Here is a 16,839-nt window from a genome sequence, read left to right on the forward strand (position 1 = left end):
AGAGAGAGGACTTGTGGTGTTTCAGTATTTTGAAGCTGTGGTACTGTTACTCCAGCAGAGTACAGGACCAGTATACTTGTATCCTGAGCCGTCTGGACAGAACCAGCAGTGAGGCAAACATGTTTGTTCTTCAGAATACATGTTATTCCCTGAAGAAGAGAGAGCTTTACAGCCTCACTGCTCTGCTGCTATAGAGCTACAGCAGCAGGATGTGTGATGTCATTACAGCCTGATCACTGTGGACCGGACAGAGCAGGAGAGCCTTGACACTGGTCGTTACGTGTCCTCGCCATCCTTACCTAAATCCTTTGATGCAAGAACATCCAATCATTACCTGCAGAAATGTCCCTGCACAGACTTTAATAAATATAAAAGAGGTTTTCACTTCAAAGTTGGGATGAAAGTGAACGTCTTTATCGAGCAGTGACCACATGTGCCTCGTCCTGCCACAACATCCTCCTGCTTCTCTCTCCACCTTCATCTTTCTCCCATCTCCCCTCCTCCTCCTCCCCTCCTCAGTGTGGTTCCTGAATATTTAATAAGCCTGAATTACTGAGGCCCTCAACTGTAATGACGGGAAAATCAGACAATTAAAGCAGAAGGGCTCCGGCTTTAAGTCTCACCTCCCCCAGAGGAGCCAGAGATTATTTAAAGTGGCACACTGTTTGATTATCTAATCCTCCTCTTGCCCCCTCTGCTTTACTCACAGAGCAGCATCGCCTGCTCCACTTGCCACTGCAAATTACCATGAAACACCAATGAGCGCTGTATTTAAGTCCTTTTCCATAAGCGGGAATGTGGCGGCGTGGCGTCTCCAGGGAACGGCACTATGGGAGCAACTCTTTTACACTCAGGTTATCACAGTTTAGCAAGGCCTTCAAGGGCTGTCTGCTTCTCACTTAGGACATGTAATTAATAGCCATGCTGAGCTGAGCTGTGCACATTTACATGGAAACCACTTTACTTTCTGTAAAAATGGCCCATATGTGTGAACAAATAAGTGTGTCAGTGGAAGACCTTTGGTAGCAGGTACAGCCTCTGGTCCAGTCCTGAGCTTTCATCCAGCGTCAGTAAAAGCAAACACAGCACGGGCCCTGCCGAGGAAACTCCGACCCGGTGCTGCTCTGTGAAGCTGCAGGACTGGAACCAGACTGCGTTCTGGTGTTTGTTTGTTGGGGGAGGCGAGGGTTTGCCCCAGAAACAAAGCCTGTTGGTTGGAGGTTTGGCGAGAAGTAGAATTATTGTCAGCTTGACTTATTATCCACACATCCAGACAAAGTGACGGATTGTGATTGAGTTGATAGCAATAGCTTCCTTAATGCTTGCCAGTACACACACACACACACACACACACACACACACACACAGAGGTCCTCACAGAGAGACAGATGAATATTCATGATTATACAGCTGAGGCTCAACACTGGCTCCTTTAGTGCTGGCCAGAGAGAGGCCAATGATAGGATTGTAAACACACAACCATCAGAGGTTTAATAGCTCAGCTCCACTGCCGGATAATTACGCCGTACACACACCCTGAAAGGCTCCGATTTAAAAGCTATTGTGATGAGATTCCCCTTCTCAGTTCTGACTTCTGCAGGCAAACATTTGTTTGATAGATACTTGTGCAGCTGCCTGTGCAGAGAACAGAGACATCCTGTCATCGTACGTCAGCGTCTGCCAAAGAAGTCCAGAACAAACACGCTCCATTCTTACAGTGTCCATTGTGTGATTCTGTTTGTATTTGGTGAGCTGGAGTTTCATTGGTCTGTCTTCTACGCAGACAGTCGGGCCCACAGCGTGCTGAGCAGCAGCCCGACGGACCGAGCTGCTGACGGTGGTCTGCTGGCGCCGCTGTGTCTCAGGAAACATCCAAGAAACTCACATTACCAAGAAGATAGTCACTAGTGAACACGTTCTGAGCATTTTGTTTAGTGGTGACTTTGAATGTCTTGGAACAGGACGCTGTCAGGACAGACAGCATCTGAAATCTCTCTGCCTTTTAACACGACAGAGAAATGTGGGGCAGCGCTGAGGCCAGGCGCCTCAGGGTTTAAGCTTCCCTGTTGCCTCCTGATTTGAATATCGTTCAACGTCTATTTGCATCTAGTTTTAATAGTGGTTTATTCAGTCAAGCAGAAGATGACATCTTTATCTGTAGCTGACATATGAGGCCGTTAGCCCGAGGCTAGCGCGTGTCTAGTTAATGAGCAGAGGGATGCTGCTGCTGATTAGGACCGGCAATAAAAAAGCTCAGCCGCATATTCTGACTCAACTGTGTGGCGGCAGATTGGGCTCCGGCCCAGAAAGGCTGCTTCAAGCTTGTAGTCCAGGTGTGCTGAGGAATCAGGGCAGGTGCTTGGTTTGTGTGTAAGCTCTTAGATTGTTGTATTTCCAAACGTGTACTTGAAGTGCACCTAGAGAGAGCGGTTCAGTCTTCCTCTGAGCTAAGGTGTGTTTCCTGTCTGTGTGGGTTTAAAGCCCAGTGTGGCGGCGTGGCGGCGTGGCGGCGTGGCGGCGCTCTCCTGGATGTCTGCCGAGTCAGAAGAAAAAACATAGAAGTGGTGAAATAATTTCTGTCAAGCTGAATGTACTGACTGAAGACTGCATGTTTCATTAATTATGTGCTCGTAGTCAAAGTCATTCACATGAACGTCGTCATAGTTTAGCTCGTAAAGCAGCTAACGAGTGTGTTCACTAGCGATGAATCTGCTGATTGGTTGATTACGTGTTTGGTCTGTGTTTTAGTGAAAAGCTTCGTTTCCTAAAGATGTCTTCAAATGTGTGTTTGTTAGCAATGGTTCAAAACTCTTATGGGTTCAGATAAACAGATACGGAAAGCCGGAGCTCAGGAGGTTTTCTGCTTTTGTTTGATACCTGATTCTGCAGAACTGCAGATTAACTCTAATAACTGAAGGATCTGTTTGTCTTTCATGTGTTGTTCATGTGCACAGCCGTGGAGGTGAGTAGAAGTAAAGTTTTTAATTGTTGAAGTTGTAAAATGTTCTTTGCATTTATTTTTTAAATGTGTCATGAGTGAACTCGGTGTACAGAAGGTAGGTGAAAGTGGACCGTGTTCCCTCAGAGACCAGCTAAAAATGTTCTGCTCCAAGCACAGTATTATTTATCACTGCATGCAGTGACACAAGTAGGAAAGATCAAGTCCATCTTATTTATCTGGTCCAAAATCACACATCACAGGTTTCCCCAAAGGCCTTTCCAGTCTGTGTGGAACGCTGCATCCTGGATCCTGGATCCTGGATCCTGGATCCTGGATCCTGGAGCCCAGCGGTCATAAGATCTCTGACAGGACTGTGTGGACACATTCATCTGTTACAGTAATATGCAAAGATCAGATTTATGTTCCTGTGTGTAAGCAGTAAGACATCTGAGTGGACAGTACACGTGCATGATTCCACATCTCCACCATTTACAGTACTGGGAATATTGCTTGCTAAGCGAATGGTGGCCAGTGTGTTGCCATGGCAACCCCAGCGGCTGTCACTGTGCCTCCTGTAAGAATGACAGATGATTTTTATTAGAGGGGCTGTAAATTGGTGGGGTCCCCTCTCTCCACAGAGATACTTATCCCAGCCTGATCAAACCGGAGTCACTCTGCCAATAACTGTGACCGGGCCTAATTACAACACGGGCCCTCCTGGACTCATCACACACTCATTATTACTCACAGACTGCACCGGCAATGCTGGCGCCAGTCACTATGTGACACTCTGCTAGCAGGAAACAATATGGCAGCACATATGGTGGAAACATGACAGCAGGTTCAGACGGTTAAAAAGTGCTTCTGTATGTTTCTGTGACCAAAAAGGAATCAAGTGAGAGAAAGACGATCATTCATCAGCATTTACATGCAACTGTGGCTTCAGCTTCTGTTTGTGGAACAGAAGATGCATTCTCACAGTCAATGGGAGGTATTTGCAGATGTTTTATTCTCATGCATGAATCTTTGCTGTGCCTTTGCTAAAGTCTGCTCTCACCCACTGATGTTCTGTCCGGCGCCTAATTGCTCCACTCCTGCACACTTCGACTTGCATCTCCAAATGTTGGGTCCAAGTTAACGTACCTTGTTGGCTTTAGGTGTGTTCGTCTGCTGCTGCATGGATTATGGCATTTATTTATTTATTTATGAAGCTGCGTGACTTTGAGTGGCCAAGGTTACAGGGACACTGTGGGCTCCGGCTGTCTCCAGGGACCACGATCTACTCTCTAATACACTCCAAGACAGTTGCACAGTGGGGACACTGCCAGCAGAGTGATGAGGAAGCAATTTTTATCTGCATTGTTTAGCTGACTCCGTGGGTTTCCCGTAAGTGGCATCCAGACTGTTGGTGTTGATCAGGTCAGACAATCCAGATTTCTTCAGAGGAGTCAGATAAGTGCAGTTTAAAGTGTTCAAGGTCATAAAGACGTGGATTTGAAATTATTTAGCCAAAGGAGCTGCTTGGATCTGCACTGGACATGTGAGCAGTGTGCTTAGTGTCTCCATGCATTTTCAATGGATAGAATCGTCTAAAAAGATCCTATGCGACCCATAGGGACTCTGAATTCAGTGTTTGCTTTATATGTGTTGCCATTTTTCATCGTCCCGTTGTCTTTGCATTGGGCTGTATTCAGTGTTTGATTTGAGGAAGACAGACGGCGTACGAAGCAGAGAGAAGCTCTGGGTTCCCGTTGAGATCTGTCAGACAGACGGGGCTGACACTTTTTTTGATAATTGCTCTGCCTAGCCATGATCTGAATTAGCATATGAAAGTTGTGCCTTTTTTTCCTTCACTGGGAGCGCGTAGCTGTAAGCTAATTTGTAAGTCATTTTAGATGACAGAGAGTGGTTGTATCCCAGAGGTGCTCTTTCTCTCTTGATCTTTTATTTTCTCTCGCTCTCTATTCCTTCACCCCCTCCTCACAGCTCGTCTTTCCTCCACTCACGTCTCAATTAAAGAATACTGAAATGATTCAGGGAGCCAAGCTAACTCTTTAAGTTAAAGTGCAGGTTTTGGGCCAGATGGTTCCCCAGCAAGCAAAGGTCAACCTGCTCAGCTATGTGAGCGTGTGTCATCGTGTTCCACCTCAGAAGAAATCCTTCTCTTAGTCCTTGGTTCACATTAACCTGTGTGCCCAGTTAGGACACATCTACTCCAGTGCAAGCTGTCCTGGTGGAAAGTGTGACAACCACGTTGTAATATGGACGTAATTCAGGCTCTTCTCACTGTTTCTATTATGTCTCACAAGCAATTTTGGTTGCAGTGACAAACTGCGAAGCCTCCCAGTTGAAGTGAACAAAGAGTCTACTTGCAGGCTCAGTGTGGCTTATATGGGGATTAATTGAAGCTATTGAGTGTGGATCCACAGAAAGGGACTTGTGTTTGTGGCACCAATGATGCCAAAGCAGCTGGGCGGGCCGAGGAAGGGAAGAGGAGACGACTGATAGTCCTGCAAGCCACCTGGGGTGAAGTGAAGCCATAGTTTCAGAAATATACACTAAAACGCCCAGGTGTGGACACAAACACGTGCTCATATGTCCAGCATGCTCACACACAAACTGCAAGAACAGTGGAGGCTGTCTCTCAGGCAGCGTTAGTATGCAGTAGGTGGAGCAGAGAGGAGCAAGGAAAAGCGTAGTGGAGTGCCTTCGATCGTTATTATTGACCGTTCCTCCATGCAGCTGTATGCAGCATAAACACATTCACACTCACTTGCATGCACACGTGCATAGAAACATGTCCGCTCGCGCACACAAAGACTTTAATATACAGACACACAAGCCAGTGGGATGTGAGATAAATGCAGCGGTAGGAGCAAACACAGAAATGCCCTCAGCTTACAAGGACATGCACACACAGTGGTGTAGGCCTGCAGCTCTGTGTCAGACAATCGATTGTGTTGGTGGTGGTGAACGCCAGCAGGCTGGGGGAAGAAAGAAGTGGAATCTAACCAGGAACCATGAATGTAATCAATTACAACAGCCCAGAACACTTTTTATATTTCAAAGGAATACCAACCACCACCTTCTGTTCGGACTGCAGTGGTCTAAGTCTGGCCTTCACAGCAGCGTTTTACTCACGTATATATACACGTATAATTTATCTCCTGCTACTCCTGAGCAGCACTGGAAGGTTCAGGCTCTACAACAATCAGACCTCTGATTACTGAGAAACCACCCAACAGTTCAGCTTCTGTCTAAACAAAAGGCTTGGTGGTACGGTGAGTGCAGGATGAAGACGAGTGAAGAGATGCTGCTCTCCATCTGGCTGCTGACTTTGTTTGGTCACCTCAGAAGTGTCAGACGGCTTTCTGTGAAGCTGACCAGGAACTAAAGAACAACAGACTGACCTTTGACGCTGTTGTCCTTTAAAAGTGAAACACCACATTACACTAATCCAGTATTATCAGATGTCTCCCTTAGCTTCCTGTGTTACAGTCTGGTGGAGCTGAGAACCGGAAATAAAATGGACATAATGTGCATTTAGTGACCACATTCTGGTGAAACTGGCAAACTGATATTTAAAATCAACATCACACAAAATTATGATTAACTAGACGACAGTTATGTCACGACATCAAAAAGCAGGAAAATATAAAAATGTGTGAACTCTTCGCCCTGGATGGACGACTGCAGACGGTTTGGTAGCTGCATGTCTCCTTCAGTCCCAGAGTGACTCCAGCTCACACCAGCACACTGGTGCTCGTCTTCCACCTTCCTCCCATTCCTCTCCCCCATAGAGGCGTTCTGTTCCTCACAGAGGTGATGGTTAGTCGGTACCATGAGATGCCTCTCCTGGACCCAGTGGGTGGATATCAGGGATATATCTGCAGGAGACTGCCAGGGAGGGATCAGACTACAAAAGGCTCCGTTGCCAGATGTACTAAAAACAAGACATAAGGTTTGATGTGAATGAGAACTGGGGGCAGGGTTGGCCAGCTCTGCTGCAGCCATCCTGTACGCGTGTGCATCAGCACCGGATGTCACTTTCTCTTGTTTCGTTCTGTGCACTTGGAATCATGCAGACCTGAACCATTTGTGTGACAAACCAGAAGGTGGCACAAAGTGCATTTCTGTTTCTGAGCAGCGTAGTCTGGCTCTAGTGTACATAAGAACTGACCTGTTCAGCAGCAGTGGAGCAGTCCTGGACCAGTGCAGTGTAATGATGGCTTTTACAGTGCTTCCAGGACTGAACATACACGGGATTTCTTGCATATATCGGATACCTGACTTGCGTACACAGAAGCATGGAAACATATGTTTGAATGTGTGTGTGTGTCTGTTTCAACGTGCCTTTAAAACACAGGCGTGCAGCCCTCTCCCAGGCCAGGCCTTTTGTCACAGTGACAGGCTGTCTGTTCTAATGAAAGCCCCTCTCATTCATAAGCCTGTCAGCTTTTGATGCCAGACAACTTTCAGAGGGAAAGAAGGAAAAAGGAGAGAGGGAAGACCGAGGAGACAGCCTGCGTTCCCGCTTCCTTTCATATCTGCTTTCTCTGAACGGTTTCTTTCCTTGAAGACAAACTGCATTTGCAGCCGGGGAATGTAAATGTGATGTTCTGGCTCGTCTCGGTGCTTCAGTAATTACCAGCTATGGACACACACACCTGTCCCTTTGCTCTCGTTTTATCACTCGTTGTCTGTCACATATTAAAGTGTCTCAGCCACAGGCTGAAAAAAAACCTCCTTCAGGATATCCAATCCTTGGTCTCTCATTTCTAACTGGGTCAACACTTGCTCACCGTAGCATCCTCACTCTCCTTCTGGTTTCTCCCCCATTCCTACCTTTTTATTGCACCAACACTGTCCGGGGATTCATAATAAAAGTTTAGCTCATTTTGTGCTGAACTTACCAATGAGGCTTCCTGGAAAATCCAAAACATAAATCTAGATGCCGGTTGTGACTTTGATTTTCCTGATGTTTGCAGTAATCTGTGATTTATGGTCGGGCTGCTGCACAGAATCATCTCCTGCACAATGATCACATTTTGCACTATTACAGCCCTTTCCATTATTTTAGGCATGTGCTGTGCAGGACCTGGTACCGGCAGTCTTAATCTGTGTTGAACTGTCATGACGGGTCTAAATGAGGGTAATTCAACACCTCATAAAATCTGCATTATGACATCTCTAGCAGTATTGCCAGGATCCCTCTCCATACGGCGGCCCCGTTTGATCCCGTCCCAGATTGGCTTCTCCATCATCGGTGACATGAGATACCCCCGCAGCCACCAGCTACAGCACACATCGCTCCTCATAAACACTGACAACCTCTCTCCACTTCCATGTGTTCACACAAATTAGCATTATATTAGCATGATATTAGCACATCCGACCTACACAGCCATACCTTATCAAAGCGCTCTGTGATCCCGGCTCCCTGCGCTTTAGTCTGGAGCAGAAAGAAAGAGAGAGAACCTGAGAGAGAGAGTCTCCCCCGAGAGAGAGAGGGAGAGAGGAGAGCGATGAGCTACATGATAACGAGCTGTGTTACACTCTACACAACACACAGCCTTGTCACTGCGCCTCAGAGCTGCGCTGAGCTAAATGGGCTGCAGCAGATGTTTGGTGACTACATCACACAGAGCTGTGTACCTCACTTGACTTGCAAATATTTGCTAAGAGACTTCAATATTGGATTTTCTGTATTTCCTTCTTTTAGAATGTGTAAGCTGGTGAATCCAGTGCATAAACATGAGCACATGTGTTTCCTCCTCTATAGCCTGTGACTGAGAAGCAGCACTGATGCCTCTTGTGATGAACTCAGAAGGCAACTGATCTGTAGTTGTTCTCTTCATGTGTCTCACAGTGTTTCAGATGCCACCAGGTTGGCAAAACATGAAAAAGCACTTCAGTTCATTTAAGTGTATGTTGGCATTTTCTAAAAGACAGTGATTGCAGGGAGGGCTGCAGGTGGATCAGTGGTAAGCACCGTGGCCTCACAGCTAGAAGGTCGCTGGTTGGCGTCCCGGTGAGGACACCCGGGATCTTCCTGCGTGGAGTCTCCATGTTCTCCCCGTGCAGCGTGGGTTCTCTCCGGGTTCTCCGGCTTCCTCCCACAGTCCAGAAACATGCTGAGGTTAATTGGTGATTGTAAATTGTCCGTAGGTGTGAATGTGAGTGTGCTTGGTTGTCTGTCTCTAAGTGTAGCCCTGTGATAGACTGGTTACCTGTCCAGGTGAACCTGCCTTCACCCTGAGTCAGCTGGGATAGGCCCCGCCCCCCATGACCCTGGTGAGGATGAAGGTGTAGAGATGATGGATGGATGGTTGTAGGGACATAATGTTGCAGTCAAACCACAGGGATATGTCATCATAATGTATAGAGTGTATTTCTGTTGTGTAAAAGTGAAGTCACACCACACTTCATTTTTATTTTGTTGTATTTTATTCAATGTTTTTCTGTAGCTCTTGTTATACCAGACAGATTAAGCCGAGTAGGGACTCAGTGATTCATGAGGAGATCCTGCACCGTAGCTACAAACAGCTTTTCCAAATGTCCAACATTATCCTGATTGACCAGAGGCTACATACGGTGCTCAGACGCTAGGTCGCATAAAGGTGACATATCTGGTAGTGAGTGGCCCACAGGCAGGTGGAGCGTTTATGCAGGATGTCATTTTAAAGATGATCTTTTATTGTTGTAGCAGTTTAACATACAGCATGTCAGTAATGTGCACTTATTTAATTTCTTCTTTTTTTCTGTTTCCAGTGTCACGGTTTCTCATCACATCCACGGGAGCCCTGTATATCCTGGATGTGCAAATGGAAGACGGGCTGTACAACTACAGGTGTATGACACGCCATCGGTACACAGGAGAGACCCGACAGAGCAATAGCGCCCGCCTCATTGTCTCAGGTAAGACCATGTTGAAAGGATGCATCAGCAGTGTCCACAGGCACATATGCACCACATCACATGGTGCTGAATTGCTCTATTTCTCTTTTTTATAAGTAGAGATACTTTAATGTGTGCCAGACTAAATGTGACACAAGTGGACAAAGCGATACGAAACATGAAGGGCCAGTAATGTGGAGCATGGTCTCCGTCCTCAGAACCACTCAGTCATACAGTAATACGTGCTGAACAGCCGCTGAACTGTTGATTTTGCTCCGTCTCAAAAATAGTGCGCACATGACAGAGGGCCATATGGAAATAAATGTGTGCTTGTAGAAAATCATGTAGATCATTTGAGCCGAATGGAGGCTGACAGGAAAAAAACGCTTGAATTAAAGAGGGGCTGGCATGTGATAAAGGTCATGAGAGCTGTGCCAGTGTGGGGGAGCGTCTCAGGACACACAACCTCCCTTCTTTTCCTTAAACCATTTAAAGGGACACTCCACACAATGTGGATTTGAACAGAAGCCTGTGTTATAGGGTGGCAGACATTCACCCTGTGGAGCTGTATTGTGGGGAGGAAGGAAGCTTAAACCAGGACTCTAAAAATCACACTATGTTGACCTCTGTCCCCTCAATTTACAATCATCTACACTTTGTCTTGTGTCTTATATGTGCAGTGCTAAATTGCTGGAGTGTCTCTTTAAGCTTGTGTCCACATGCCATTGTTGGTTAAATGGGAATATTGAGTATGAAGAGGATTTTTGTCACCCTAACTTCTGGGGATGCCATGCCTGGCCATCAGCGGCATCAGTTTCCCTTCAGCCACTGGACCAGCATGATGACCATAAAACATGAGACGCTCTCAGTGAATGCATTTTATCCAGAGACCAGTATTATGGGGATAAATACAAATACTCAGTTTTACCAATGATTCCAGGTTATACTTTACTAGCCACACCTGAATGCTCTAAAAATTAAGTTTGAAATTGTTTAGACAACAAGAATAGCTAAATCTCTTCCTGTGCTTTGGCCCCCGCAGATCCCACCAACTCAGCGCCCCACATCCTAGACAGCTTTGAGCGTCGTGAGGTGATGGCGTCTCATCGAGTGGAGCTGCCCTGCAAGGCCTCTGGTCACCCCGCGCCCAAATACCGCTGGCTGAAGGACAACCGGCCGCTGGAGCCAGACACCCGCTTCAGACAGAGTGTGACGGGCCTGCTGATAGAGCGCGCTCAGTCCAGCGACACGGGGACGTACGTGTGTGAGGTGTGGAACGGCTACGGCAACGCCGAGGTGGTTGGCAGGCTGCTGGTGAAAGGTCAGTGCTCCTGGGCCGCGGTATGGGACCACAAACATTTTTAACATTTCAGACTGTAGAGAACTTATATCAACCATCGTCCTATCTTGAAGCAGTTGCTGAACTGTTACCTCTCTTACCTACAGAGCCCCTGAAAGTTGTGGTGAGTCCGCGGAAGGTGAAGGGCAGCGTGGGAAGCCAGGTTTCACTGTCCTGCAGTGTAACCGGCTCTGAGGAGTACCAGCTGTCCTGGTACCGCAACGGAGAGCTCATCTACCCCAGCAACAGCGTCCGCATGACAGGCCAGAACAGAGAGAACCTGGTCATGGCTGGAATGGCCAAGAGCGATGGAGGAGCCTATCAGTGCTTTGCTAGACATGGCAAGATGTCCGCCCAGGACTTTGTTCAAGTCATCCTGGAAGGTGAGAACTTACAGGGAGAGGTGTGGGTGGGAGGTTATCATACAGCACATACAGGACAGAATAAGGGATTTATTTGGCACATAGAAGCGCTTTGCATTGTGTGCGCTGGTGTTTGTTTATGCACATGTGGGTCCAAACTGCATGTCTGTGCTCATCTCTGCTGTGTGTAGCGCAGCTCTCTTTATTAGATTCTCTGAAACAGGCGTGCAGACTGTTTCATAAGCTGCTGCAGTGTCTGCATCACATGACCGCACCAATATAAGCAGAATATTGATAATCAATGATGTTGTGGAGCCAGAGAAAGGAGCTAAATGAATCTGCTCTGCTCTCTGACTCTGCTTTTTAAACAGCACACATGCATGGGCTCCAGTGAAAAGGAGTGCAAATCAGTCTTGATTTTAAAGATTCTCTCTAAAAAGGCTTCAGAAATGTTTTCTGATCAGCCATTATAGGAGTGTTTAGTTGAGGATGATAAAATAAATATTGCCATGAGATTTTGTTTCTCTGTCCAGATGGAACCCCGAAGATTCTGGCTTCATTCAGCGAGAAGGTCTACAACATCAACGAGTTTGTGTCGCTGTCGTGCACGGTGAAGGGAACGCCGGAGCCCCGCGTGACGTGGACTCTGGACGATGAGCCCGTGGTACGGGACAGTCGCCACCGCATCTCCCACTACACCAACACTGAAGGCCATGTGGTCAGCCACCTCAACATCAGCCAGACCCAGGTCCCCGACGGAGGAGTGTACCGCTGCATTTGCAACAACTCGGCCGGGACCGTTTCCTACCAGGCGCGAATAAACGTAAGAGGTGCTTGTCAGATCAACTCTTCCAGCACACCTTCACATACACACATCAACATGTCTTGAGTTATTCTGGTGTGATAACTTTTAATTGGCTGGTTTCAAAGCGCCCGGATGTGCAGATGTTGACAGAATGCCCGACTAGTTCATTCAGAGGATTCGGGTTTTGTCGTCAGATGTGTCACAAGTTTCTCCCACGTTTATAAACCGTATAAAGCAGCTTTGCTCCAGTTCTTCTCCTCCAGCAGTAGCTTCTCCTGTCATCAGTCACTGTGTCAGCATTAACTTTTCTAATGCCCGGCTTCCTACCAAACACCTGCTGATAGCTTTATACTGGGACGCCATTAGAGTGATTTACTGGTACTACCGTGTTTGACTGTAATGCTGTGTGCGCTCTACAGAGACATGGTTGGCTGGATTGCTGTTGTCATGTAGCTGTAATACTGGGGCACTCAGGCTTTCTGTGCTTGGTGCAGGGCCATTAGTATTTCTCTATTGCAGAGAGGGAATGGTACATTCTGTACACTGATTGGTTTAATTTGATTGTGTTCATTCTTGCATGTTGTAAGGCTAAATAGGGCGATCCTCCAGCCCTTAAGCGAGGGTCCATGGATGCCGAATGCAGCCAAGCAATGAAGATAAATCTCCACAGGTGCCATTGTGGAGAAAGTGTAATGACTGTTTCTCACATCGTTGGCTCCTTAATCGTGCTAAAGAGAGTAGCAACCCAGGATATGCTTGTGCTCAAAGTACACTACAGAGCCTAGTTAAACTGTCTTCTCCAGTGCTTCAAAGCGAAGCCTAATAGTCCATTTCCCTGATAGACACTGAGCTATGGAAGCCTATTGGTTATTCTGTTGGTTTTTCACAAGTGCGTGTGAAAGCCGGCAACATGAGTAATGGCTTTGATAATAGCTCCATGAGTGGAGAAAGGGAACATTTCACTCTAATGCTTGTCAGAGGCAATCAGAGGCAGCGCCAAAGAGGTGGGAGCAGAAGGTAATATTCACCACAGTCTCAAACAGAAGAGTGCACCAGTTCCTGGTTGTGAGAAGCCAGAATGCACATTTGATAGGAAGGACACTGGAGCAGGATGGGAGGACTGGAGAGGACCTCCACTCCCTGTTTGATTTGCTTTGATGCTTTTCTTTGAGTGACTACAAGCAAACTGAATCAGGCAATCTGAAGCACATCTGGGTGGTGTTTGAATCGCTTTCTATCAGAATGAATCAAGGCATGGAAACTTTGTGGTGTCTTGAAAACACACACAACACAGCACAGCTTCGTTTTACACCACACCCCGCCTCAAAATCATTTTAAGAGAGTTGTCTCTCTAATGTGTCCTTCAAGGGCCTGCCAGCATCAGACCAATGAAAAACCTCACTGCCATCGCTGGGCGGGACATGTACATCCACTGCCGTGTCATTGGCTACCCCTACTACTCCATCAAGTGGTACAAGGACTCCAATCTGCTGCCGTACAACCACCGGCAGCGGGCCTTCGAGAACAACGGAACCCTGAAGCTGTTTGACGTGCAGAAGGATGTGGATGAAGGAGAATACACGTGTAATGTGCTGGTGCAGCCACAGCTGTCCACCCACCAGAGCGTCTACGTTACTGTGAAAGGTATGAACCTCTGTCTGCAGGTACACAGCTCATGGACAGGAAGCAGCTTCACACTTTGTGTTGGTAGCTGCGTGCAATCATCCACCATGAATATTACCAATCTGTAGCGTCAAGTAAGCAGCTTTGTTTGAGCTGTGCATACACATTATGTCACACTCCAGTGTTTGTGAAGTACATTCATGTTTGGATTTCTATGGGGCAGCACTTTATCGGTCCGTACACTGGCCTGTTCTGTTTCCATCCAATGGCCATGTTTCACATGTAAACGGTACATTAAAGCGTCACTGTACAATCTGCCTTCCCGAGCTGCAGCAAACACAGATATGCAGAGGGATATTTGTGTATCACATCCTGTGAGAAAGCCTCCCATCACTGATAGAAAGGCACCTTCTCCATCATCCCGGCCAGCTTATCTGAAGCTCATCTGAATATGCAGCGGCACTGAGCCGAGCCAGATGATGATAACCTCAGATGGCTCTCTTTCTTCAATGACGCTGCATAATTTGAAATGTCGGATGGGCAAATCCACCCCCCTCTCTCTGGCGGGTCTTGACGTGCTAACGAGTGTGCGAGGGGGAAATCACACCGCGTAGACAAAGCTACGCCGCGATTCCGCCTCGGCTAATTTGCCTCTCGGCTGCTTAGCATTCCACCGCTGCCGAGAGGGAATCCCCAGGAGCCTATTATGCCTATTTTGTTGTGAATTAAATAAGCGCTGAAGTGCCGCTTATTCCAATGTTATTTTAAATCATTAATTTTCCAAAGCATCTGGTTCTCACGATGGCTACAGCGTCCCCAGAGAGCAGAAGAGAGTGAGAGCAAATGTTATATGCATGTTGTCTGAGAGAGACTCAGCTGCTCCACATGGGGAGAGGCAATAAAACATTTCTGCATTCCTACAAATTACCACAGCACGATGTTCTGACATGAAAGCCAGGTGATAAAGAGAGACTTGTGACTAATGAGTTGCTCTTTGAGTGCTTTGTGGAGGAGCTCAGCCATGACAGCTGTTGTCTGTTGATGTGCACCAGCGGCGAATGATTTGAGCACCATTTGCTGAAACCTGGATTATGGACATGTTACCCACAGGCCTGTGGCAATACTCCTGCGGGGAAAATTAATTTGCATGTCTCCTCCACAGTCCCACCTACAATTCACCCATTTGAGTTTCCCCGGTTTTCAATCGGCCAGCGAGTGTTTATCCCCTGCGTGGTCATGTCTGGCGACCAACCCGTTTTCATCACCTGGCAGAAGGATGGCCGGCCGATTCCAGCCAGCCTGGGTGTCACCATAGACAACATCGACTTCACGAGCTCCCTGCGCATCTCCAATCTCACGCTGATGCACAACGGCAACTACACCTGCATCGCACGCAACCAAGCTGCTGCCGTGGAGCACCAGAGCCAGCTCATCGTCCGAGGTGAGAGGGATGGAAGGGAGTGCATAAGCTGCATTTTAACTCCATCTGTATCTTAGAATGCATCAAAAGTGGCATAAACCAACATGTCAGTGTGACCAGTGGGCCTGTGTTGGGTTTTCAAATGAAACTGCCTAATGCTAAGGTTGCTTTACCTGCAGTTCCTCCAAAATTTGTGGTGCAACCTAAGGACCAGGACGGCATCTATGGGAAGGCAGTGATACTGAACTGCTCAGCTGAAGGCTACCCTGTTCCCACCATCCAGTGGGAGTACTCTAAAGGTAAACCACACACACTACATACAGCTACACACAGCTGTCCCTCTGAGGTTTGCTGAGGGTTTTGGATGTTTTACAGGCTTTCAAAGACTTCCAACTTGCCCCTCTTCTCTTTTGACAATCATGCTGAGTGGAAAGATAATTTTTCTGTCCTACAGCAATCTTATTCTCTGTGGTAGATAATCTTTTTGCAAATGCCAGCACAACCGACATAATGTCCACAGCCTTGGGTTGGATGCATAAAACACCCACCTCCAGTCCAAACAAGCAGCAGCTGTTCAAGGGAGAGCTTTTTATTTCTCTACAAGAAGGAAATAAGTGAAAAACTGTCGAACTATGAAATCGGATCCGAGCTGGACGAATACCAAACACAAAGACCTGATGGTGACGTTGTCGTCGCTGTGACAGCTGAGCTGAGGTTGTTGCAGCTTTCTGGTATCCGGTGAGATGCTCATGGAACCGATGTGTCAGAGTCACGTTTTAACTCCTATTATTTTCAGTTAGACCAGCACCTGAAGGGTCAGACTGATCAGAGACCTGGCTTCTCCTGTATGCAGCATTTAGGTGTTTATTTTTGGGTCATCCAGAATCTCCTCAGCCCAACTCACAGACAGCTACGTCAGCACACACACACCGTAATCAGCAAACAGTGGAAACTGAATGAATGGATTCATTGATCAGTGAACCGACCTGCTGCCGGCTCACACATCACACCTGTGCATGTATGCAGCAGTTAAATCATCACACACACACACACACACACACACACACACACACACACGAGGCCTTATCACTGAGTGTTATTTTGCCTGTAGCCTACATTTTGAACGGTCCTACAGACTTTGGACTGGACTTCCTGTTCTTCAGCGGTTCTTCTCACTGCCTTTGCCACCTACTAGTTTAGGACCATCTGCTTCAGATGTGCTGGTATCTGTGATGAGATCCAGCACCTCTGTGATGGGTGTGTTCAGAGTTCCTGCTGCTGTCTGTTTCCTGTACATCGTGTTGGTCTGACACACAGCTGTGGGCTTTTTCCTCTGATGCATTTAAGTCTTTAATGTTATAGAACCAAAGTTGTTGTGATTTCTGATTTATTCACTGAACTATAACTGACCAGGCATCGGACTCGCTGCATAAACAGGTTATACAGTCGTAA

The 16,839-nt window shown here is 47.1% G+C and overlaps 1 protein-coding gene across 1 annotated transcript in view; it reads left to right on the forward strand.

Annotated features, from left to right (window-relative positions):
• The window catches only part of dscama (Down syndrome cell adhesion molecule a), a 106,134-nt gene that overhangs the window by 66,191 nt on the left and 23,104 nt on the right, over window positions 1-16,839 (forward strand). The window contains exons 10-16 of the mRNA XM_008299435.1: window positions 9,713-9,859; window positions 10,881-11,159; window positions 11,285-11,560; window positions 12,073-12,369; window positions 13,713-13,988; window positions 15,130-15,408; window positions 15,567-15,686. Coding sequence (XP_008297657.1) covers window positions 9,713-9,859; window positions 10,881-11,159; window positions 11,285-11,560; window positions 12,073-12,369; window positions 13,713-13,988; window positions 15,130-15,408; window positions 15,567-15,686 — 1,674 coding nt within the window. The remainder of the gene's footprint in view (window positions 1-9,712; window positions 9,860-10,880; window positions 11,160-11,284; window positions 11,561-12,072; window positions 12,370-13,712; window positions 13,989-15,129; window positions 15,409-15,566; window positions 15,687-16,839) is intronic.

Source organism: Stegastes partitus, unplaced genomic scaffold (genome assembly GCF_000690725.1).
Source record: "Stegastes partitus isolate 25-593 unplaced genomic scaffold, Stegastes_partitus-1.0.2 Scaffold1417, whole genome shotgun sequence".
Lineage (NCBI taxonomy): Eukaryota > Metazoa > Chordata > Actinopteri > Pomacentridae > Stegastes > Stegastes partitus.